Source organism: Falco biarmicus, chromosome 15, assembly GCF_023638135.1.
Source record: "Falco biarmicus isolate bFalBia1 chromosome 15, bFalBia1.pri, whole genome shotgun sequence".
NCBI lineage: Eukaryota > Metazoa > Chordata > Aves > Falconiformes > Falconidae > Falco > Falco biarmicus.
Genome location: NC_079302.1, coordinates 12856275 through 12882655, shown reverse-complemented (window position 1 = coordinate 12882655; position 26381 = coordinate 12856275). Strand labels below are relative to the sequence as shown.

Genomic DNA, 26381 nt, shown 5'->3' with positions numbered 1-26381 from the left:
GGAGCATGAATTTACAGCAGCAGAGATGTATGCTATAGATTAAAGCTTCATCTGTGAGAACATACTGCACAGCAAAAAACCCAATTTTTTTGTTTTCTGGTTTATGGCAGGATGAGCAACAAAGGTCTTTTGTAGAACCAGGGCTCCCTCTGCTGCTAACGTGGAAATAAGCGCCAAAACCGTCCTTGAAATCCACAGAAAACGCCCTCCTGAAATAGACCCCGACTTTACATTTATCATGGTATAAACATGCTTCTCAGGCTACCTGGATAGATGCAAGGTTTTCAGGCAGGACCGAGAGGCTGCCATTTGGAGCATGCAGCATGGAGAGTTCCAAAGGAAATTAATTCCACTCCACTAACTGTCTGCATTCACTGCACGAGTTCTTAATTAAACAAGCACTAAGATACATTTTGTTACTTTTTAAAACTAGGCCAGAAATACTCGGTAATACAACTTTATAGAAACCTCTGTTTTTAGGAAGTTGTGGCTTATTTATCCTGTTGGGGTTCAGGTTGTTTCTTTGGTTAAAGTATGGGTGAGAAACATACAGACTTAAAGAACGTGTGACTGACCAACAGTAAAAGCTGACATGTGAGATGTCAAAGCCACTCATTTAATGTGCCTGAGGCTATGAAACAAGTGTGTTGACAATAGCCACTTTGTACCTGGTCTGATCAAGGCCAGTACCCCACCCCCCCACCCCCCGTGAGCTTCCCATGCTGTGAAGAGACCCTGGCCCTGGCTGAGGGGCATGGAGCCGTATCATTTCACATTTTTTTCAGTCCCAATGGCCAGCTGTGGATTGCACTTGGAAGCAGCTGTCACAGCACAGTACACTATTTCTTGGGGAGTCCAGAGGAGCAGCGCTCAGGGAAATACCAGTCCATGTTGCACAGGCGGGAAGCTTAACCAGATCGTGCCCCTGCACACACGCTTTTTTTTGAGGAAATCAGAGGACCTACAGGAGACACACAGCTGAAGCGCTGTCAGTCCAGGGTCAGTGGTGATGATAACAGTAGTAGCCTACAATGATACAGATACCTACCAAACCAAAGCTGTTTCTATCAGCCTAGCAGCAGCTCGCCTGGCATAGCGTACCCATCCTGCACTGAGTTGTGACAGAAACAGAACCAGAGCACGAACTGCCCCGACCCAGCCCGGTTCAGACTCCTGGTATCGGCAGCTTTCCAGAAGGGGCTGCGATTTCCCGCCCTTTCTCCTCACAGCATCACCACTGCCAGCTATACTGTGCTGGGGAAGGGAGCGGCGCGCAGGCTCGCCAGCCTGGCAGGCCGGGACATTGCGCAGACAAGGTAAGCCCACGCACCAGCAGCTGGGGCAGCACCGCCAACTGCTGCGTGGAGCGGAGCTGAGGAGAGCCGGGGGCCAGGGCGCAACCCCCAGCCGCAGGGTAGGGCCGGTAACCGCCGCCATGTTCCCCAGGCCCCAGGCCCCAGGCCGGGAAGGCGGTGGCGCCTCGAGAGGGCGGGGCCGGGCCCCAGCGCAGCCCCGCCCCGCGCCCGGCAGCGCGTTCGACGGTGGATTGATAGGGCCTGGCGCGGCGCGCGGGCGCGGTACGGTGCCGGCGCTGCGGCTGCGCGGCCGCCCCTCAGCCATGGCGGACGAGGAGCTGGAGGCGCTGCGGCAGCAGCGGCTGGCCGAGCTGCAGGCCAAGCACGGGGTAAGGCGGGCTGCCCGCCCCCGGCCGTGCCGCTGCCTGCTGACGCCGGGCCGGGACCGGGCGGGATCCCTCCGGCTGCGGCAGGGCCTGTCCCGCCGCCCGCGCCGCTCCCGGGCCTGTGCGGCGGCCGCCTCGCAGGGACGCGGGGGAGCAGCGGGGGTGCGGGCGCGCCTTGGGGGGGCCGCGCCGTGAGGGGGCCGGGGAGCGGGGCCGGGGAGCAGGGATCGGCCCGACATGCCCGCTGCTGTGCCGGGAGCCGCCGAGGGCAGCCCCGGTGCCTGGCGCCCGGCGAGGGGCAAGGACCGGCCGGGCCCCTCCGCCCCGCTCCAGCCACGGGAGCGGCCGGAGCCGCCATCGCCTTCGGGGCGCTTCGGACCTGCCCCTGCTGCCAGCCCTGCGTACCCCGGCTGCTGCCCGCGGCTCGGCGCATAGGTGTTCAGGCCTGCCCCGACCTTTTTCCTCACCACTCAGTTTTGTGGAATACCTTCACCAGGGTTTTCAGTTGTCTCTCTTTCCAGAGCAGAGGTGTATCAGTCTATTCCGTTGTTCCTGTGAAGGGATCTTTCATACCTATGATCAGCCCAGTTTCCTCTCTCTGTATGGTTTCCCATTCAGCTTTCATGCCTTGAAATGTTGCCTATACAATTTGAGGTGCAGATTCAACCTAAACTTCATTTTTTTCCTCTTTTTTTATTATTTGCTTCTAGTCATCTCGGCTGCCTGTACTAGCCCCAAAATACCATGCTAGGAATGTGTTTTCTTCTTTTGTATTGATAAATACAAAGCATTACATAGAATTTCCTTTGTCCTTAGCTTACTTCAATGGGTTTAAAATGTTTTTTGTCTGTGTTTCAGAAATTTGGGAAAGTTTATTATCTTAGACTTAATGGGAAGGCCTCTTATGTCCAAACCTACAACAATCTGTGGAATGATCCAGTAGCACTAGCCATCACGCTAGGTTGTGTTACTGCTTTGTGAGGAAGGCATAGTATGGTGTATTTATTTGCTAGAGCAGCAGATTTATTTTTAGGATCTCATCTGTGGTCAGGCAGGGTTTAGCAGGCAGGTTTAGCTTACACTGACTCTGCTGGAATACTTAAACTTACTGTCCTGTGTGGAATGTTTTTGGATGATCATATTTATTCTGATCTCATTCTTCAGGATCCTTCTGGTGATCCATCGCAACAGGAAGCAAAACAGAGGTATGAGAACTATTGACTTCCAGTCTAACATCTAGTCATTTTGAACCTTTTACTTTAATTTAATGAAAGGATAGCTAAAATCTGATTGATCCAAGTGTGGCTCCCAAGCCACGACTATGTTAGGATGTCTAGAACAGAGCTGTCAGGCTGAACCCTGACTGGGGTGGGAGGGCATGGGGGAAAACAGCAGTAGCAGCTTGTTTTCACTTTGGGACTCAGCTGAGTGCAATAACCTCATGACCCTTAGTGATATAATAGGATGTTTTGGGGAAGCATCCTCACTCCCACTGTTATCTGCTTCTGGAACATGGAAAACCCTTGGCTTTCAGGGTTGGTCAGGGCTGGTCATATAAGATCTCGAAGGCTGGCAGAACTCTTTCCAAACTGGAGTTTTGTCCAAGTGATGAGTTTGGATTTGGCTCTCTTAGCACAATGGGAACATGCTTTACTAGTTGATTTTTCTGGGACATCTGTTGTGGGTAGAAATATGAAACAAAAGGATTTGTGTCAGAGCCTAGTGTTATGTTTAGCATCTGTTCCAAGTGGAAAACTGAAAATAAGTGTTCAAAGAGGTAGACTTTGCACACAGTCAAAGTTTGTATTCACTGAAATGCATAAACTACAATTCCAGTTTTGCAAATACTTAGATACTTTAAGTATATAAAGACTTACTCCATAACGATGTTTAGTTCTGTCTTGCAATCACATGGTCTATTCCTTATGCCTGCTCTACCAAACACTGCCTTTGGTTGAATTCCACATGGAACTGAATACAGAATCTTCACAGTGGGTAGCATGCCTTTTGTCTTGAAGATGTAATAATAAACAGGAAGAAAGCGTAAGTAGTAAATTCCATCTTGATTTCTTGGAAGGTGTTGTCAGCTATGTAATTTTGTCAACATACATAAAGCTACTCATGACAAAATGCTATAAAAGAAATCATGTAAATGTAAGTAATTAAGTCTTCTGTAGAGTTTACTGTTTTGTGCATATTATTTTAGGTATTTGAAATCCCACTTCTAATGTGTGGTTGATTTTTCATTACAGGGAAGCAGAGATAAGAAATACTATTTTAGCTCAAGTTCTTGATCAAGCAGCTCGTGCAAGATGTAAGTATCCAATTAAATTTCTAATAAAAAAATTCTCATCTAGTATGTTCCAGTGCTGCTCAAATCAGCATATATGTGCTTGTTCAGAGGCCAGACTAGAAAAATACATTGCTGATTGGAAGATAAAACTGGAACAGCTTTTCAGTTGACAGTATCAGTGATTGGAGGGGAGGGGGTAACTGACATCTGAATGATGTTAATAATTATTTTTTTTAATTAATAGTAGCAATTGTAGTGAGAGTCAAAATTAGGAACAAACATTTTACAAGATAGTTATGTTTCTTATTTTAACTCTGTTTTACATTAAATTGAAAAAGGCATTCTCATTTTTGCGTGACGTTGGCATGAAGAAGAGCTTCATAAGTATGTTTGTCACTTTGTAGTTACTAGTGATGGTGTCTGAGTATGTGTTAAAACTAACAAAGCCTGGTTTTCTTGCAGTAAGCAATTTAGCACTTGTGAAACCAGACAAAGCAAAAGCAGTAGAGAATTATCTTATACAGATGGCAAGATTTGGACAGCTAGCTGGAAAGGTGAGTTACGTTTTTCTAATTGTTTCTTGCAGATATTAATTTTCAAACTTAATCCGCTCAAAAAAAAAAAGAAGGGGGGGATGTTTTCAATACTTGTAAATTAAATAACTGAAAAAAGCAATTGAGAGCTTCTAAATACTATAATGTAACACCTTTTACAAGAAGGGAGAGTGTGATTCAGTTGTTCAATGCTAAGCATCTCTCAGAATGTGTTTATATGGCTTTTCTTTTGCTTGCCTAGGTATCGGAACAAGGTTTGATAGAAATACTTGAAAAAGTGAGTCAGCAAACGGAAAAGAAAACAACAGTAAAGGTAAACTTTTATCTGCTAAATGTAATTTTCATTGGTTATAAAATAGAGCAGAAGAATTGCATGTATTAAGACTATTTCAGTTCAGGGTAGACCTTAACTTTGTCTTTACCACCTCTTTTACCTACACTGATAAATGCTGGGATTAAATCGTAGCAGTCCTTATCAACAATCAAACTTGCAGATACTGACACTGGGATATGGGTGTTCTGTCGTAGACACTACCCTGTGTCCATCCCGTACCATTATGGCCAGGCAGGGATGTGGCAGGGTGGGGTGATGGCGTGAATGTTCTGCTCCCATGTAAAGTATTCATTGTTAAATGCATGGAGCTTGAAAGGCTTGTTGTATGTTGGATTTACTGTGACCCTTCTGTTCTCGTGTCATTGTATTTCATTTTAGTTCAACAGAAGGAAAGTACTGGATTCCGATGAAGAGGATGATTATTAATACTACTGTAAGACCGTCTGCCAAACAAAAGGCCTGGAAAAAGGCAACATGCTGTTATCAGGCAGAATGCAAGATCTGAAAATGTTTACGCTTCTTTTTTTTATATATATATAAAAAGGCCAACAAATGAACTTGTCTTGTAAAGTAAATCTGAGAAGGGGATTTTATAACTTAAAATTTTTGTAGTAGAAGAGGCCTGAGCAGTGTGGGGCTCCCCACTGCTTCATTAGCATGGACATTTTGTTGCCCCTTACTCGGTGTGTAAGCTATGCTTTCAGCAACTGCACACACTTAACTTGCTGCTATTGGAGATACCATAACCTGAGGAGGAGCCAAGTGTAAAGCTGGCAACAGACACTCTGGGAGTTTAAAGACTTACCTCGAGGCTCTGAATCTCGGAACTGTTAGAAACGAGATTTCCTGAGCCCCTGCAGGAAACCGATCCAGAGCAAACTGGCTCTGAAGTCCTTACTGGAAATCTATAAAATAAAGTGAAGGTAACAAAGTAGTGTTTGGATCAGAGGACTTCCTATCAGGCGGTCCGTGTAAAGAAATTGTAACCACCACACAATTCAACTGTTCCCCTATGAAATAATCAAGCTATCTCAAAAAAAAGCAAGTTAAATGTGTAACACAGCACTGTTCAGACACTTGGTATCGTATATTCTTAAAACTACCTCCATTTTTTTTAAATGGCTGGAGTGTTTCTTACTTTGAAAAAGACAGTTTTCCTAAACTTTCTGCAACTCCCGCATGCGTAAAATAAAACCACGCTTGTGCTATACGTTTCTTCAAAAATATGGTTATGGAAATAAGTAGGATAAATACTGTAACATGCTGATAAACACTCTACCACGACAACCCCCTTTTCTGATATAATTTAACAGGAACATGTATGATCCCAACTGCAGTGGTTTTTGGAACAGAATAAAATTGTTTAAGTGAGCAGTAGTGGGTGTTTTTCATCTTGTGTGAATGCGGTTAAAAAGTATTTAAACAGTTATTTTTGTTTCATTTGGACTAGGCTGGGCATTTTGCTTGTGTGTATTTGTGATTAGGATTCCTTAACTTTAGTAATGTTGTGGGTATATGCTAAATTTCTTGAGACTAATGACCCTTTAACAACGTGACTTTTTAAGCCAAGGTGTGCTGATAAATGGTTTAAAAGTTTTCCTGTTAGGGCTGCAGATATATCCTAAGCATCCAAGCGTCACATTCATATTCCTAAGTTTATCAAATCCTACTTACAGCAACATAAACTTTCTTGCCTTGCTGTTCTCCTAAAACAGCTGTTCCAGAATATCAGTTGTCAAAATCTGAAGTAATGCTTTGGGGGTTTATTCTAATTTACAGCCTTTTGGAGGTTAAACGGGATGGTACAGTAACATGCTTTGCAGACAAATTGTGTTACAGAGTTGACCTCAGCATATTTGCCCTGTAGATCGTTAGGGGAAGCTTCCAGGGGTACTAAATCCTATCCCAGTCAGCCTTTGGTCATCGTATCTTTTAATATTACGGTATTTTTTTAATTACAAGCTTGGTTAAGCATGTTTAAGCATATCAAAGGAAACTTGCGAATTATTTCATTTACCTTAACAATTTTTTAGTTACCTTTCCATAGTTTATGGTAGAACTGTTTGGCATTGAAGTGTTTGGTTTTGGGTTTAGTGGGGGTTTTTTTCACACATATGCTATACATCCAGAATGCTTGGAAAGAGGTGTTGTCCTAGACTGAACACTGAATAAAACTGAAGCATGATTTGGTCACTTAAGTAGCCTCAGGTTCACAAGGGTAACTATTCTGATACTGGAATACAATAGAAAACTCAGGTTAATTCTAATAAATTTGCACATTTTCTACAAAAGTCTAAAGAAAAATATATCCTGTTAGATGTCTTAAAATCCAGATTTTGTTAAAAAAATACAGTAGGTAGTAAGTACCAAATCTGCGTTACGTTGCCTTAGTAAGCTACTACTTGTTTTTCTTGCAAATTTTACATTTCAGTGGGGTGGAGGGGTGTAGTTTTTCAAAGGCAAGTACTACTTTAACACTTGGCCAATTGTTAAGAGTAAAATTAACCAGTAATTATATAACCATTCATATCAAGGCAGAAAGTCAGGAGGTGTTGCAACTGTGTCATCACTTGTATAGAATACAATAAAATACTTTATGCTTAAAATACAACGGTGTTGAATAAGTTGTTTTCTGTAGCCCATTTGTTCTTAACAGGAAACAGCAAGTATCTAAACTCAGAGGTCACATCCTCCGATACTTAAGCTATATTAAAACTTGTTTCCAGAGCTATTCAACCACACTATGCTTATTATTAAGGATTAAGAATAGACTTAATGGTGAACTCGGTGTCATTGTGCTAACTCATGTTCTGCAGTTACAGTGGTACATTCTGTATGTATACTCTGTAGCATAGTCTCACCAATATTAAAAACCTAATACCCTTTTTCTCATCCATATTGTCTATGTTCTTAATGTTCTTAAGACAAAAGAAGTCATAAGACAAGAATCATTTAGTTAAAATGCACAGTACAGTTAAAAAAAGCAAAATTTTCACTATGTGGTTTGGAAATCGAGAGTTACGGAAGTTTACTTGCATTTTAAACTTTAGGCTATTTTTGCTACAGGTAAAGATGAGTGACTTTTTTTTTAAATGAGAATTAAAAAGAGAAGGAAGTTAGGTGAAAACATTCATTTTCACTAACAGTTCCATATTGTACACCTCTATGCCTTAAATCCAAAACTACACAACCTAATAATAGTAATCCATGAATGTAGGAGGGCAGAAGGCCGTACTGAACTTGAGAGCAAATTCCAACAGATCCCTTAATTTACACATAGACACAATGTGAAGTCTTCATATGCTTACAAAAACAAAAGCAAGGTAATACAAATGAAAGACTCGATGCTTTGAAAAAAGCACTCAAACCAGCATTTTCAAGAGTTATTTTACTAGGTTTTTCTTTCCATCATTTGGCACAAATCCAAGGCACATTAGAAAATCAGATAAACTCATAAATTATTAGAAAAATAAACACATGACCCTCATCTGCAAATGTCCGTGTGTGCACTAACTGCATGTTTTACCTCTTGGATTAAAAAGTTCCTTGAAAAAGTCACCAGCACGTCTTCCAGCTTTGTACTTTGCCAGGCAGTTTACTAATACCACAGTTAAAAGAAATAGAATTATTCATAAAAATATTTATGAAATAAAATGCAAGCTGGATGTGATGAACCAAGAATAAAAAAAAATCTGCGCTTAGTAACCTGGCTTGTGCTATTTACATGTTCTCCTACCGTAACTGAAACCGTAGAAAACGAAGTTCAAATCTAAGCAGCCATCTCATAGTTACTTGCGAGCTTTCAGTTCTTTGACGACTACCTCTAGGAAGGGGGTATTGTTTGGCCTATTTCAACAGATGCTTACTGATGTAAGAAGTACCTTTCAGAGTAATTGGAATTTCACCTTTTTAAAGAGCAGTCTCCGAAGCAGTTTTGTCTGCATGTATTGCCCAGGTTCAGAATCATGAATATTTGTGCATTTTTGCATGACCTGTTTTAGGGGATGGGGAAAAAAACAAACCCCACCAACTTAAAACAGTATTGTGTGTCCTTACACATCCTTGCTTCTGCATTTAATTTTTTTTTTTTTTTAATTAGGCTGTGAACAGCAAGTCCAAAGTTCTGCGTTGTCAAGGGCTCTCTACTTTTTCCCCAGTATCCTGGCTCCTTGCAAGAATTTGATCTTGCAGATCCGGTACAGGGGAGCATTGCAATGAAATTGGCGAGGATTATACTCTTTCACATTAATAGCATGTATAAATTTCTAATGCAGCGTCGCAGATGTTCTGGACTATTGTTCTCCCATTTACTGAAATATACAGAAATATATACTATAATGCTTTGTAACATTACAATAAAAATAGAGACATTTCAATTACCTCTGGCAATAAATAGCTTGTTATTCAATATATCTTTATATATATAAATATATATATTTATATATACTTATCCAATGTAGTGATAAAAACTGAAAATTATTCAAATACTTTTAAAAACAAAGTGGGTGGCTGAAAAATACAATACAGGGTTTAATTTGGTTTACTGTTACATAGAATTCTTCTAGATAAGTGCTAAGTAGCATAGGAAATTAATTCTGCTGCCTACGTCTTAGTACATCCCTGTTCATTGAGATCAGTAATGATCTGGCTGTGTAGTTAGTTACCTCCAACATACACAGAGGATTCAGTCTTTGAAAGTGCTAGGAACATTCTGTTTCTGCTGAAGAGTCGTCCCTGTATCCTGTTCTGAAGGCAGGCTTGCAAGCATCGCTGAATTCTTTGATGTGCAGAAAAGGGTTATTGAAATTAACACCACGTAGTTCCTCAGCTTTTGACATCAAATTCACACTTCCTTGTCAGTGTTTCGAAAGCAAGTCATCACAGCAGTCTCTTGATTGTGAAATACTTGGATTTCTAGGGCTGGATAAACTATCGTCAACATCCTCCTCTGGAAGCTGCACATTAACAGTATGTCTTCGGTGCATTAATTTACTCCTGTGAGGAACTTCTATCATGTCATCATCATGTTTAACAAACTCGCCACTGCATCCTGTGTCAATAATCTTAGCTTTGCTCTGGTCCAGCGTTTCAACAGATTTTAACTTCGTTTTATCAAAGCTTTTAATAGCCAACTGTGAGGACAGAAAAATGATGTTAAAAGTACAGTCTACTTTCTTCATTACAGAGACGTAAAAGTAATATAGTGCTTCCTGAATATAATTATCACATTAATTTCATGTTATTCTTTATACCAAGAATACAGCCAAGGATTAAAAGCAGCATTCTTTGTAGGACAGTAATTATTATTAGGTCTATATATGAGAAAACAAAAAAGAGGCCAACCTGCCCCATACATCAGTACCAGAACTGAAAAGATAATGAAGGCATTCCAAAACTTATTTTCACTGCACTATCCTAATATCTTCTCTGAACACCTTTTCTAATGCAGCTCTCAAGAAACTTGAAATTTCTTTTACTGTTAAGAAACATGTAAGTAGTAATACAGACAGGCACTGCTGAAGGCAAAACCTCCCTCCTTCCAGATCTTACCTGTCGGGGAAGAGACACCCACCCTACCCACCCCCCTTAAAGACTCTTTTTGGTCATTCCAATTGTTCTTATCTTCCATTTCCACATCTGCTCCTGATTCTTCCTTTTAAGAGGGGGTGGCTTTCCTTGATTACTGGCCACTCTGCAAATGTTAAAGTAACTAAGAAAAAAAAAAGAGAACCCAAGCATGCTAGCGATAGGTTTTCTAAGGCAAGAACTAAAGGCAGAAATTAATTATGACACCCTTTTACTGAAATAATGGCAACCATCTTGAAAAAGTTTCAGACTGAGATTAAGCATGTTTAAACTTGCTAACAATTCAGAGCTGTATGACCTGTACGTTCACAAAGCCACGAGAGTCACACGTGGTTAAAGTGCTATATATCATGGTCACATCTTGGGTTTTTGACACCTGCTGTACTTACATGACATACTGCCTTCAGCAATCCATAATTACAAAATCTAAATCCCACGTTTAATTAAATAGTGCCTTATTAACATTAATACTATAAGAATTAATAAAGCATTACAGTTCTGTAACATTAATTTGGCATTCTCAAAGCTCTTTGCAAATGTTAAATCTTATAAGGGCTCTATGAAATAGAAGAGTACTCCACATTTACTAGATGGAGGTAAGAGGCAGAGTCTGCATTTCCAAGGCTATGCAAGTCTAATAATGGGCAGCTGCTGAACTAACCTGGTAGAAAACCACTTTCTTTTGAATAGGTTAGTTTTTCTCTTGATTTAGTATGCTGAAATGGCACAGCAGAAAGTCCAGTAAGAGTCAGACCATGTGTAAAGGTGCGTAAAGGAGGGAGCACATGCTGTGGGTGAAGGGCAGCACCCAACAGTCAGATCAGCGTAGGGTGCTGTGGCACCCCCCAACCACAGATTAATTGATTGCATATATTTGTGTTACAGCTGACAATACGACATGCAGTTTGCCATTACCTTCGCAAACAATCTCCTCCGACAAGCAGACTTGCCTTGCAAACCCTAACTTTAATACACTGAAAGATTGTAAAGAGCTCTTGTAAAGAGCATCTCTGCTCGGCCACGGCTCTTATAAGCTGTAGAGTTTTTCAAGCCTTGGCATAGCTAGATTTTGCTAGACATGACACAGAAAACAAGACAGAGATGAAGCCTGCAATAAGAGACTTAAAAAGTTTAAGAATAAGATGTTTAACAGTGTTACAGAAGCACAATTGAATTTTGAACAATGATGAAACGTTAGCAATCTAGCAAATAGGTCAGAACTTTCGGGATTCATCAACCACCACCAATAAAAGAAACTTTCCTGTTATATGTATCTATATTAACAGCAGACAAAACAAACAGATTTGCTATATTATACAAATAATTCCAGCAACTATTTCTACTTACCTGATGCAATAACTGATAGTCAAAATTAGGGACGCTCTTATCTCTTGTTATTGTTCTCCTTAAATGTTTTGCTCTAAAAAATATTTTAAAGGCATTAAATTTAACTCCTCCTTCCACAAAAGCCTTGATTACAGAAAATCCTCAAGGCGGCACTATCTCCACACCGAAAGGCAGCGCACTCCTGACACCGCCACCTCAAAATGACAGCCTACTAGCATTCCCTGTGTTTTATCACAGAATATACATGAACGTCTAAGAAGATCATAGGCAAAACCCAACTACTGAGTGAAGCACTAAAATAACATTTTTGAAGCAGCCTAGCTCCAAAATTCTTCATTTCTGGTACACCAAGTATTAGTGCAAAAACAATTTTAATTTGAAGCAGCCTGGCTCCAAAATTCTTCATTTCTGGTACACCAAGTATTAGTGCAAAAACAATTTTAAATCTATTTGCAGGTAGTCCTCCGCTGGCCGGCTGCTCCCTCCTGCTGCACAGCACATCCCCGCTGTTCCCACCACCCAGCATGTCATGCCTAGAACATCTGTCCAGCGATATGAACGTGCATGCCTCAGAGGATTAACATCTACCGTTAAATTAGTCATATGTGATGTGTAACAATGCTTGGCCCACTTCTGGGCTTTATTAACAGTTGCATTCCTTGTTTGCTTATGGGAAACAATGAACATGCTTCTGAGGAAGCTTCTGTGCTTACTTGTTAAATCTGTTAATTGATTGGACCAGTTGGAGTTGTCTGCTTATGGGATCATCGGCTTTCTCACAGGGCTTAGAATTCACTAGGGGTTTAAAAGAACAGGCAACTAAAATTACAACTGAGCCACACTGAAGAATTAAAAAAAATGCACAGTTCTAAAGTGTTATCTACTGACATTAGATTTAAAATTTTACAGGAAAATTTTAATATTAATAACTTGAATCAGAGTTGCAATTTATCTTTGGAAACTGTAGAGCCTTTTAAGTCACAGGAGTAAGCATTCTTCATCCGATTAGCATGACTGGGCAAGCTTCTGAAGAGACCACGTAATCCTGGCCTTTCAGGCCCTAAATTCCAGTTTTTAAAAACTTTTGATTAACACAAAGACGCTATACCACCTCTTCATTAGTATTATTTGCTCGTATCTTCTTTTGTTCTTCTAGGACTATTCTCATAATATTTGAAAGGACTGTATCAATCTTGGGCATCAGCATACTGGGATTCATTTCGGTTTTGCATTAATGAAACATTCCCAATTTTCCCTAGGGAAGCCGGCAAGAGTTATTTCAAAAAGTCTAACTAAAACTCACGACTGCTGAAATGGGCACTCCTGCTCCTATTCCCTAATTCCTGCTTGTGCAGCCTCACTGCCTTCTTTCCACAGTTCTGATGGCAGCAGGTCCTTTGCTATGCTGAGCTGTTGCACAGCATAAACCTTGTTACACCCCTTGTCCAAGGTTAGCACACTGCTATCAGCTTGAAAATTCATCTGAAAAACTTCTGAGCCAGTGTAAGGAAAGTAGTGGATAAGCAAGACCAGAAGCTGAGGGTGAGAGGGAAGAGGGGAGGATGGATGGTGAGCAACAGACACCATCTCTTTTAGGTGGCAATAAGCCATTACGTCAGCTCAGCTGTATTGTCAAACTGTACCGTGTCCCAACACACCTGCTCAGACTGTACTACATGCTGCCATCTACTCAAAGTCATTCTTTTGCAAACTGTACTTAACAGTACTTAACTGTACTGTTAAGACAGTGGCCTTTGTAGCTCTTATTTCTGTCCCATAATAAGAGGGACAGTACCTAATGGAAGAGCCACTCCCTAAACAGTTTTAGGGCAATGTAAATGACAACTACAGGCAACTGAAATTGATGTTTTACTTTGCACTGAAATGGACAACTATGACATGGTTAATTACATCATCTCCAATGTGGCATGGTCTTTTAAATGCTTTTGTATGTAAAATTTCCCCCCATACACCAAAAAAGTGAAAACTGCGTTTGCAGCAATGTCATGAGTATAATACAAAGTCTACTGCACTTAGTTATAGTATTTTAGGTGTTACCTGTAATAGATATGCAAAACACTTGACTGATTTTAATTATATATAAATCAATTATATAAAATATTTGATGCAGTTGCACATGAGTGCCTAAATCCCTTTTTATTCATACCAGTGGAAATATGACATGTACCTTTTTTTCTTATCTTGATAGTAGCATGCTGGTCACACTCCTTTTCTCTCTCTGCTGATGTAGGTACATAGCTTGGTGCTGTTTCCAGCAACTTAATGATATTTGAATTCTTAAATTTAAAAGTTGCCATTTTCACCATTATTAAAGAAAAAGAAAAACATCAGTACAATTTAGGATTCTAGTCTATGCAAAGTGTGTTAAGTAATTGCTGCCAAAATGAATGTAACACACACAAAAATACATCATTATAAATACAAACTTTAAATTGTGTAATTTTTGAGTAGGGACAGAATCAGTGTTCCACAAGTTTGGAATGCTGATTTTTTAGTCTTGACCTACTGTTTTAAACTGTATTATTTACAGTTAAGCTAATTTCAGTTTAAATGGTAATACATATACTAAAATAGATTCAGTACAGAATTTTGTGGTCATTATGCTACATCTCATAAGCTATTTAAGCACATAAAGATAGAGACCATGCATCAAATCATTTAAAGAGTGAACCAGTTCTTTACAATTTAATATTACATATTACGTTATTATGCTATTAATAAATGGGAAGGTCAGAGTTACCCATGACAAGATAAAAGGTATCAAAAGACATGAAGGGCAAAAGATGGTGGGTGAAACAAGGAAGACCGCTAGCAGTGTAACTGATTAGTGAAAGGTGTTCATTTTCCTACATTCAACATTTCTTCTGCTCTCTCTGCCATTACTAGCATAGATTTTAACGTCATTGTCATTCATGTATGTGCTTTCACTCTTTCTTGGCTCATCCTTTTCGTCTAGGATTAACTTACTTTAGAAACAGAACATGTTTCATATACCACAGTTGTATGTTTTACAGTAAGCAGGCATCTTAATCTTTATATCACTCATTATTGGCAAATTTTGTGAAAACAGTTATATTTGTTTTCTTTCCTACATTACTCATCTGGAACTTTAGGAAAACCTTATGTCAGAAATGAGATTTCTGCACTCACCGGCTCAGCACAGTCTGCAGGGGTACAGTTCCTTTCGTTCCTTATGTGTGTCATCGCACCGTTCTGAAGCAGCAAGTCTACCAGGGCTTCGTTCCTTCCTATCACAGCCTCGTGCAGCGCTGTATTTCCTTTGGCATTAGAAAGGTTAACAGAAGCTCCATGCTGGAGAGCAAGATTAAACTGAAGTTATAAAGGCAGAGTAGCACGAAATGGAGATAGCACGTTACCACTCTGTTTTACTCTCCTTTTCAATGTATGAATGAGAACAAAGCAACAGAAGCCTTGTAGCTGTATACGAACGTAGAAAGCATGAGCTAGCGATCACCAGTTCAACAATAAGTCACCTGATGGTATTATTTCCTCCTCTGTCATAGCCACAACTTCATGGATCAGCTAATTTCATTTTTGCATGTGTCTACTACATATTCCAAGTTTAAAAGCGATTAAAAAAATCACAGAAATTCTATGTGATAGAATCATAAGCTAGAAAACCTAACACCTGCCACAAAAAGTTCCATAAAAACAGCCAGCTGTAGAATTGAAAAGTATTATTTATCTAAATAAAATAGAAATGTAGTATTTATCTAATTAAAAACCATGAAAGAAAGGGACTGAAAGGAGTGAGATAACAAATATTCTTATTCCCCCTCCTCCCCCACACCCCCCCCCCGCCCCGAGTAGTTTTGACAGACAGATGCATAACTAAAAATACTGATCCCTAGTACTGGATAAGCACAGATATCACATAAGAAATACTATTCCAAACATTGTTTTCAGTGATCTTACCTCTAACAACAAGGCAGTAGTCTCATACTGACCATTCAAGCATGCATAAATTAAAGGAGTATTTCCATAGATATCCTTTTTGTTTTGTTTAGCATTGTAATCCATCAGACACTTTACCACCTATTGAAAGATGTAACAACTTTTTAATTTAAGATACCAGCTAATCATAATAATGCAGTAAAAAACCCCACATCTTTTTCCTTTTTGTTTTTAAACTTCTTTTGAAATCTACAATGAAAAAGGGATAGCAGAAAAAAGGATGGAGAGAACAGGTCTTATCTTTGCCAAACAGATAACCACAAGCATCTCTTTTTATCATACTGATTTTCGTATTTTACTACATACTTTTAAAAACCCAAAAACCTTAAGCAACTGAAAGGGATATGTAAAAAACATACATAATCAATAACTTAATAAAACATCAAAACCAAACCACCACTGCAACTGCATCCTTCCACCCTTTCCAAACTCATCAGAGCACTTACAAGGATTTTGTTGTTGTAAATACCCCATGAATTAACCTTCATTAACCTATGAGTTGTATTCTTGTTTTCTTCCTGCTTCCCTAGTGCTTTCTTCCCCCATCATCCTCACAATTCTCTCAATGTTTTTTTCCTTTTGCAGCCCTCAGCTCTTTATTCTTAAAACCCTATTTTCCACTTTTCTGCATATTCCTCTTTGCCTGTCTGCACCTGCTTTTTCAGGATGGTTATTTTTCCCCTCTCATTTACTCTCCCTCCTGTATTAATATACTCCCCTCACCAGTTCATGCTTCTCCTTCTTTTCTTATGATTGCCTGACTCGAAGTCAGGATGAGGATATGTGCTACCCTCAGAGCTCCACTTGGCTCAGGATCTAATTAAATGAGTTGAAGATACAGTAAATATTTAATTCTGTGGCTACTGAAGATAACAAGTCCATTGCATCAACAGATTTACACACAACCTCCTTGAACAGAAGGTACAGAGAGAAAATACCCAGGAGGATTCAGCTGCACAAGGTACTTTTAAAGGGTTTGATGTACCACAGTAGTTACTCGCAGCACTTTGACTAAACCATTATTTCAGGTCATTTAAAAAGAAAAGGTGCCTACTGAAACCATTTCAGTTGAAAGATCCCCTTTCTGTCTGGAGGTTCAGACACCGAAAGAAAATACAGAATCACCAAACTCATCTTCACTGTTCCTGGTTTAGTCTTGTTGATAATTTTGCAAAAGAGCTTTTTTCTTGGTGGTGAAGTGTTAAATAGCTTGCATTGATGAAGGGCCTCAGTTACCTGGAAGTGACCTTTCTGGCAAGCTAGATGAAGAGGAACTGCATGTTTTGCGTTCTTGGCACTGACACTGGCTCCATGTTTCAACAGGAGAGAGACAAGTTCCGAGTGTCCATGCAGTGCAGCCATATGCAACGGTGTGAAACCATCTTGGTTTGAAACATTCACTCCAAGTCCATTAGCAGAGATCCTGGCAAATTTCTGTTGAGGAAAACACGCAACGAAACTATGTCATTCATCATGCTACTTTCTATTGACCAAAAAGCTGCCAAATATCTGCTAAGCAGATACAAACAGGTAGACTGACGTTACAAGGACTTTGCAACAGAGGCTAAACTGCGACCCTCAGGAAAAAAGCTAATGAACCAGAGCAGCTTGGTAGTACTTTTTAACGGAACAATAAGTTTTATTTTTCTCTCCTTTCTGCCAACATGATAGCTTCATATAGAGAATTCCAGGCAAAGTATTCATGATACTGAAAAAAGGCTAAAGCAGCACAGGTTGAGACAGAAGTAAAACTTCCAGCTTTTATACAGCTCTTAGGATGCTCATAGGTATGGAGAGTAACTGTTACTATTATGAGTTACTGTCACTTATACAGACATTTATGCTCTTGGAGACAGACACTACACACCTATTTTACTGCTACATCAAGTTCAAGGTAATAAGGATAAAAAGTAAAATTAATTTTATTCGTGTGGAAGTAACACTGACCCAGAGAACAGACTCCCGTGGGGAGTCAAGATACGGAAACTGCCTGGAAGACAGCTCACAGCAGTACAGAACATCCTTTTTTTACTCCTATCACAAACTGTGCAGGTGCCTAACATTTAGAGTGGTACAGTCTTTCACTCTGCCCATCCTCAGTGCGCTTTTAAATGTATGCCTACGTAATACATTTTGGTTAAGATTAGTTAATAAGTTCCCTCTATTCAGTAGGCAAGTAAATTCCACAACAAATGCCACTGCTGCCTCTGTTACCAATAAAATGAACTTTATGGTCTCAGGCTCTGGGATCTTTAGCACATGATCTCTGTACTGAGGGTACATAGACATGTGTTACCAGAGAATAAAGCACGGTGTGAATGTGAAGTATTTAAGGACAACTGGCACACTCAGCCTGCACAAAATAAACATAAGGTAGCAGTGAGGAGTTCAGAAAAAGTTAAGCCATCTCACATTTTCTCAGTTAAGAGATATGGTTACTGTTACCTCAAAGCAGCCAAAACACTGAAAATTTATACTTTGGTTTATTTTGCTGTTACTTTATTTTGCAATTACTTAATTTTAATGGTTGGACTTGATGATCTCAAAGGTCTTTTCCAACCTAAATGATTCTATGACTTATCCAGTTATGTATACCTTCAGGCACAGTAATACAGTTTCTTCCTGTGAGGCAAGTAATTGTTTTTCTATTTCCAAGAAGCTGGGATCATTCCTTATTTAAATTAAAGAAGAAAAAGAGAAAAAAGTGTTTTCTCTATCACAGTCCATGATAAATAAGGGGAAAGGAAGTCTGCAACTGAGAGAGAAGTCTTGAAGTCTTTGCAATTATATTTAATCTCTGAAGAGCTTTGAGATACAGCTTGTATGAAAATGTCATGTAATTAAAAAAAAGACTTTAACAGCATTACATTGATCATAAGATTAGCAGGTATTCCTTGCTAAACTGATTACTATCAGATAAGCAGATACTCTGTGACCGTTAGCAACGTAAACTATAAAAGAGAACCAGGAGAAACTGAGGCTTAGAAAATAATTTTTCCCATTTATTCAAAGTTGTCCAGACCTCAACAACAGCAGTCCACGTGTTCTAAAAGCAAACCGCAAAGTTTTTTCACTCCATTAGATATTAAGCAAGTCTTTGAACACTCTTTCTGTATCCAAAATTTTCTACATTTCAATTAAAAAGAGAACAATTCCATGACAACAGATGACCTCTGTTAAGATCTGTGTATTTTTAGACAGAGATACTGAGCTGTTGGGCAATACGAATGCTACTTCTCTAGAGCTAAAAGTTACATCACAAGAATACAAATTATTCTTTTTACAGAATGAATACTCCAACCTTCTGTGCTGGCCCACATTTTGAGCACTGGCATAATGGATGGCAGAATTCTGGTTTTGATGTACTGGCTGTGTCATCTTCATCTTCTAAGTCGTCCTCCATCCATTCCAAGAGATAACGTACCTGGCACAAAAAGCAAATCCTCCGTTATAGAGTCCAAAGGTTCTACACCCTAATAAATTTGCGCATGTAGACAAGTAAGATTTCACAAACATACACTTCTGAGTATCTCAGGGAGACTATACAGCTACCTCCCGGCATCAGCTGCCCACAGGCCAAATGAAAAAATCCAATGTTGTTGTTGACAAGGCAGCTAGAAAGTTCACCACGTCTAGCAGTGAAGTAAATTATAACCGACTTCTGCTGCCCGAGCAGGACTTCAACGTTCACGCATTCTGAAACCCTCCAAGTCCTTTCAGCTCAGATGATTTGTGCCAGCTTGTATCAATGCAAATTTCCGTTCACCTTCTGCTTTAATGAACGTAAAAAGTGACAAGGATGACAACGTTTAACCAATATCCAAAACTCTGCAGGGGTGCTGACTTTTCTTAGGTCTGTCACTTCCCACAAGCTTCACAGTTTCAGTTTTTCCTCAATGTACAATGCCTCGTTTTCAAGGAGGACAGAGGCCCTTCAATGAAGAGAGTCGTAGGACTCAAGAGCATTCACATGCAATTTACAAACAGCAATGCTTACTGCGTGTTCATTTTCCACTATATTTTATGCAACCAAAAAAAGCTAAGAAATACATTTTAATCCTGAAATTCATTAATTTGCTGTAAACTAAAGGCATCTTAGAATTAGTAGGGACTGCATTAAGTCTCCATTATTACACCATCTGGCAATGTTAAGCCTGACATCTACCTAGTGTGAAAATCATTCTGAGTTTGCAATTACGCTCAATGAGACAAGTCGTTCAGAAATTCAAGACAGAAGTGGGAATTAAATTTATTTAAATATTTATATTAAATATTTAAATATGTCTCCTAATGCAGGGGACAATACATTAGCAGTCAGCTTTTTCCAGGTGCATGAAAGGCGTAACATCACAGCACTGAAAAACTGAGACAGAAGAGAAATCAGGGCACTTGTGTGAGGAGGTTAGATCTCTCCTGCAGATCTTCTGGGAAGTTCCCAGACACAGCAAGTTATGGGATTATATACAGTCGGTACGAAACTGTAATACATGTCATCTTGTGAAGGGTCTTCCCTTTACTCTTTTTTTTATTTCAGCAGCTTTTAACAGAGCTGTCGAAAGATGTATCGTTGTCTTGTTACCATGAAGAAAGATCAGCCCTTTGCCTCCCACTGAACAGTGGCATGGAGCAAAATCGAGGAACCACTATTGGCTGAAACTGAGATAGAAGTATCTTTGCTGGATCTGTGGATTCGGTTTGATGCCACAGAACTGGACCAATCCAAGAGCTCCACAGATCCTAGGCAAGAGAAGAATGGGGAGAAAAGAATTTCCAGTAGGTTCCTCCCACTGTATGTGCTCTTGCATTTGTCAGCAAGCTCCGCTTCTTACCATTAAGGTAGCTCTGGGAAACCAAACATGCATTAATGATCTATCCAATTAAACAGATGCAGCTAGAATAAATCCTAGGACAACTAGTAAGGGCCATACACCCAATTCTGAATAACAACATAAATTGAGACAGAAAAGGGATGTTCTTCTCAGGGAATATTACTTTCCCTGCAAATTCCACATTTTCTCTGGACTAAAATCTTCTCTCGAGCTTGTTTGTTTATGGAAAGCCACAAGGTTTACTATTTGCTACATTTGTACATGTCTAAAATAGTAATCACTTCACTTCCCTCTTGCCCTGCAGACTGACCAAGGCTCTCCCACTTGAGACTTCCTCCTTCTTCTACCACAACTCAGTACTGCTGCTCTCATTATGCAAACAGATAGCCCTCTACACACTAGTATCAGTGTCTCACCAAAAATCTGAACACGCTACTCCCATTCATACATCCTTATAATTACAATGGAATAGCCATTTTCTTGTTGGTTTAAAGTCTTTTTGGTCAAAAGGTTAAAAGCACTTTTAAGCAGGCACACCCCAAAGCATCTCAGGAAATTGTCCATAATCTCCCCTTGCCAGTTAACTTGTCATCTAAAACCTTCTTTACACTGTAGAGTAACAAGCTTCCTGGCGTATTTAGTAGAACACTACCGGGGCACTGTACCCTGTATGCCAGACTTCTAGCTGCTCCACAAGATTTATTTTATACAAGAGATTTGGGGGGTTTTGTGGTGGTTTTGCGCACATCTGTTTCACCAGAAGAGCCAAGACTAGCTGGGTTGACAGGATTTCAGAAGAGTGCCTAATCCTGTATTCTATGCTGAGACAAAGTCAATTCTTACTCAATACCACTGACAGAAGTTTGACCAATCTCTTCTCAAATATTTTTAACAGCAGAGGTTATGTAGCCTCCCAGGTCTGTCTAGTGTTATCCCACTCTAACACTAAAAGTGGGGGTTTTATTTGCTTATTTTTAAAATCTAAGCATTTTTGTTGAAAGCTGAATGGTTCATCCATCACTACGAAGCCATGGCATACATCTGACCACCAAGTCAAATCGCTACGAATGAAAGACCAAAAACTGATGTTAAGCCATATCAACTACTTCTACACCATACTTCGCTGACTCAGAGCCATATAAAGGCTTTCTTCAAAGCAATATACAACGGGCGAAAACAACTCTTAACAGTCTCCATCAGTAATGGAGCTATAATAATTTTCTACGCAGTCAGCAACCACTAAATATGTAAAAAGTGCAGTTTGAAAACCTCCCCCAAAAAAGCTGCTGCATAACTCTGAAATGTATTTTGAGAGTAAAGCTTAATCCTTTTGATACAGACACCCCCTCCATACCATCTCAAAATATTTCTTTCTCATAACAACACAGAAGATTTACCACAGTGGACTGAATTTTATTTTCAAAATGTAGAACTAGTTGCCATTGAGTCAGCTGATTAAAATAACTGTCATTAATTAACATAATTATCTCCAACCTAAAGCATACTTGCTTTTAAGTCTGCAGGTGCTACAACGAGGCAAAGGTTGTTTTTGGCTTCCTGAACAATCACAGCACGAGACAGATAGATAGATATACATATATTTTTATATTTTTAATCTTCCAGTTTCGTGGCACTTTATTTTTAATGTCCCCTCTTGCAAAGCTCAATTGGCTGCCACAGCAGAAATCTACAGCACCACTAATGACCCCACTGCTGGTTCTGTTCCTATGGAGACAGACCTCAGGCTGTCAGAACAAAGTAAGAGTTTTTAAATAACCGTGTTTTTTAATAGATATGCAAGCTGAAACCTTTGCCATTCGACTGGACAATTCTCTTTATAATGAACAGTTTTACGTGAACCTGAGTAATGTGGAAAGCAAAGCCACAAAAAATAAGGTGGTTTTGTCATCTGAACGCATAGATTAGATTTCTATATGCTTTTCATTGCTGGTTATCTGTTGAACAGTGCCAGATACTAATTATCTAGCAAATTATAGCACTATATTTAATTTTCTTAAAATATTTTCATGAAGCTGTTTAGATTTTCACGAAGTCTGTAAAAAGTTGTGTAATACATTCATGTTTACTACTTGCCAGGAAGATGGTAAATGTCCCCATTTTATGTATTGCTGCTTCCTGAAATGACTTAAGGGCTGACCTAGAAATAATTATTAAGCTATATTATAAACTAGAATCATATTTACTCAACATTTCTTTCCTTATCAGTTGATAAATTAATTTCTATCATCCAACTGGAATAAAACATCAGAGGATCAATATTAACATGGTATGTATTTTGTGATGTAGATTATCTATGTTACTATGACTGTGTAATGCTTCATTAGCATGTGTAACTCTAGTACATGTCATTAAACACATTTTTCAGAAAATGCACCCCGCAGAGAGATCCTGCATTCTCACACGGGTTCATGATTTTGTTCTGTGAACTACAAAACAATCAATAAATGTGCAGCCTTATACATGTCTCCAAAGACAAAACTTGCAAAGATTTCTGTGCCATCTTCAATTTTTCAGTAGAGTGACATTGGAAGCACCTTATTGTTCAAACTTTCAGGAATAAAGGGCAATAGTAAGTAAAAAGTATGTCAAGATAGGTGGGAAGTATCACAAATCACAGGACATCAGCTCTGAAACTGGTATTACAATAACCATCGGCTATCTATTTGAAGGGAAAGTTGTATGTCCCTACAACCATGAAACTACAGGAAAGTTGTATGTCACTAAGATAACGTCTCTGTACTGACTGGTGTCACCTAAATTTCCTCTCTGTACGAAATATTAATCAAAAGGTATCCCAACAAACAAAGAGCTCATTTTTCATTTGTAGTACCTATGCACAATTACCACATGCAGTAAACACGCCATAAAGAGTAGACAATATTCAAAGCATTAGAGAACCATGCAATTCAGGAATCAAAAAGCATTTGTGGATTTTAAATCACTGTATTCCTGGAATGCTTCCTAAGTCAAAACACCCCAAACTGTAAATCCCACCATCCAGTCTCCAGAACAGCATTACTACTTGAGTGCAGGCATCAATTCACATAGGGGAAAAGACGTGAAATACTTCTGTGACACAGGAACAAGCAACTGGGAATAACAACAATTTCTATTGGATTTGCAGTCAAAAATCCGGTTTACCTGAAAACTCATCTATTTTACCTTTTTTGTTTTGTTTTGTGCTGACTGCATATCCAGTCCAACACTGTGACCTCAATATACGTATCTTTTTACTGTTCTGCAACGCACCATACTCCCCATCTAACAACAGCATTTGGTAGTGCAGCTTGAGCACCTGCAAGCAAATAAATTACTCTTTCCTTTCAACACGCCTGCCTTGTTACTCTTCCCAAGCTCTTTGGACCTCCTACAGGTGACTAAACATAGATTTTTAAACAAAAGGCCTTCTAAAAAAGAAATTATCCAATTTAAAGTAATTTTGTTAGTGCAAGAGGTCATGGAAATGTCAAAATAATGGGCCTTAAAGCACTGTATGTAAAATAATCTGGGGACACAGAGTGAATATTCTTTATAGAAAATGAGCTGAGTTGCTGAAGGAAGGTAGTACCCAAAGCATTCTTTACTTCATATTATTTACAAATAACTTCCTCAATTTGAATGAGGTAAATTAAAATTCAACAACACTCAACAGCCATGCTAAGACTTACCATTTCCAGATCTCCATCTGCAACTGCTCTTAGGAGTTTTTCCACCTACGTATGAAGAAAACAATTAATTTGCTTTGCTAGTATTGGTATTAAGAAGGACACAGAAAATCCTGTGTCCTTTACTAACCTCCTAAGCTCATGTGGTAGGATTACTGCTGGCCCATTTCATATTTGTTGATAAAGTTTTAAAGGAAAAGCCTTCTCCTTTTATGAAGCACAAAAGCTGTGCAAGGCCTGTGAACACTGGATGATCTCTGACTTGCTTAGTTAAAGATAACCAGAACTCACCTAAACACAGGGCACGTAGTCCATGCAAACAAAGCCATGTCAGGTGATACACATTTTTATGCTGCTTCAGCAGCAGCTGACCATGCATTTCTGTTGTGAACCTAACATGAAAAATCCCTACTCAAGACCAATTTCTACCCTGATAAACACTACTACTGTTTGGACTCTAGCTGAACTACTACATGCTAGCAGAAGCACAAAGACGGCAGGTTTTATTTTGCTATTTGAGAAACAACAGTTTAAGAATGAAAAAACAGTTTTCCAGTTGCTCACTTGCAGATCACTGGTTTATTCCTATGTTAATAACCCAAACATTTACAAATCTAACTTGATTGTAAGTATGAAATTTGTTCTCCTACTTAAAATCTGTAAAGATATAAATATCAAAGGATATGCATTAGCAAAAGCCAGGTCTCTTCAGCTCCAAGAGTTATTCCAGGGTACCACCATTACACCAATTAAAGACGTGTATGCTCAGGCCAGCTAATGCCTGGGCATGACTGCTTGGTGTCGGTATTCTCCTGTTTATGAGCTCTGCAAGGGGGAAAGAGGCAAGTGCAGAGAAGAAATGATGGAAGATGCTCTGCGGTGCACTGATGCCATTCCCCTGATTCTTCCGATCTTGCAAAAGCAGAAAAATGAGACGGGCTTGTCTCCCTGCCTCTCCTCTGACTCTCTCACATGAAGAAGTTCAGATCTAACCTCATAGAAATGAGACAGGTGCCAGGAAAAGAGCAGGGAAAGTCCATTAGTACTATCAATAGGCAACTTGTCCAGCCTCTGCAGACTGGAAGAATCATTTATTAAGCTTTGTGAATGTTTGTTTCAGCATTATAGCAAATTATTCTAGCACTGTGCTAGAATTATCAAAGATGCTGCTGTATAAACAAAATTGTTTCAATATTAAGAAACATCTTGCAAGGTGAAAACGCCATGGGGTCAGAGCTACAGTCACATTTCAACCTTTATCTAGAAATTACTATCTTGCTAACTGTGACTGCAGTGTTTGGTAAAGCAAACAAGGCAGAATGAGACTAAAAGGAACTTGTGCTTTACTGGTCTTATCTCTTTCTTCAGGGTTTTAGCAGAACAGGATATATTTACAGCTGAAAGATCAGCGGCTAGATTAAATCTCTCTATCCATTTTTATCTTTATTAGGAAAGCTGCTAAGTTTTATTTTATCATTACCTTTCTAATACAAGGTGATGTTCCTTGAAGTCGTGCACTAGGCACTGAAGGCAAGATCCCTCTTTCCTAACTTCGAATGTCTAGAAGTCAGCTGTTTAAATCTAAGCCAGTTACTTAAACTCCTCCTCTGGTAACTACAAAACAGAATGCAGTCAACAAATGACACCTGAGCGCAGCTCGGCTCACACTACACTTATTTGAGATTAATTCCTCTCTGGAGGTACTGATTTCTCTCCGCTGACTAAGGAGAGAAAATAGATGTCAAAAATTAAGACAATTGTCTTTTGAACATCTGGAGTTAGGTGAGCTGAATCCCATTATCTACACACACACATCTAAAATGGACTATATACACTAGGGAGATCTGTGCCTCCCATAAATTTCCCCTAATCATACAGGATAATGTCACTGTAGAATGTAAAGGTCTTGATGATTTTTCAGGAGCCAGTCTTATCACATGCAAGATGCCTAACAGTAATAGCAAGTGACCCACAAGCTCTTATAATTTATTTCCAAAAATAACAACTTCCTTACAGTTCTAAAAACTGCCTCAGGCGCTAGCAGTGGAGCAGCATACAACATCTGTTATGCAGCT

General features: G+C 39.4%; 2 protein-coding genes across 9 annotated transcripts in view; one reads left to right on the top strand and one right to left on the bottom strand.

Annotated features, from left to right (window-relative positions):
* The first annotated feature begins 1547 nt into the window (after positions 1–1547).
* Positions 1548–6229, top strand: PDCD5 (programmed cell death 5). The gene is made up of 6 exons (XM_056361067.1): positions 1548–1684; positions 2846–2886; positions 3934–3995; positions 4437–4528; positions 4770–4841; positions 5241–6229. Exons 1-6 carry the CDS (start codon positions 1619–1621, stop codon positions 5286–5288), a joined length of 381 nt encoding a protein of 126 aa, XP_056217042.1. The 5' UTR covers positions 1548–1618; the 3' UTR covers positions 5289–6229.
* Positions 6230–8232: 2003 nt separating this feature from the next.
* The window catches only part of ANKRD27 (ankyrin repeat domain 27), a 60258-nt gene continuing 42109 nt past the window's right edge, over positions 8233–26381 (bottom strand). For 6 of the 8 annotated variants that reach the window (XM_056361059.1, XM_056361064.1, XM_056361057.1 and 3 more), the window contains exons 21-29: positions 24310–24354; positions 19093–19215; positions 17028–17225; positions 15753–15872; positions 14967–15146; positions 13984–14092; positions 12509–12590; positions 11796–11868; positions 8233–9994 (exon numbers count right to left, since the gene is read on the bottom strand). In XM_056361059.1, the coding sequence (XP_056217034.1) occupies positions 9719–9994; positions 11796–11868; positions 12509–12590; positions 13984–14092; positions 14967–15146; positions 15753–15872; positions 17028–17225; positions 19093–19215; positions 24310–24354 (1206 nt within the window). In that variant the 3' untranslated portion in view covers positions 8233–9718. The remainder of the gene's footprint in view (positions 9995–11795; positions 11869–12508; positions 12591–13983; positions 14093–14966; positions 15147–15752; positions 15873–17027; positions 17226–19092; positions 19216–24309; positions 24355–26381) is intronic. The other 2 variants (XM_056361058.1, XR_008825738.1) reach the window with 2 other exon arrangements.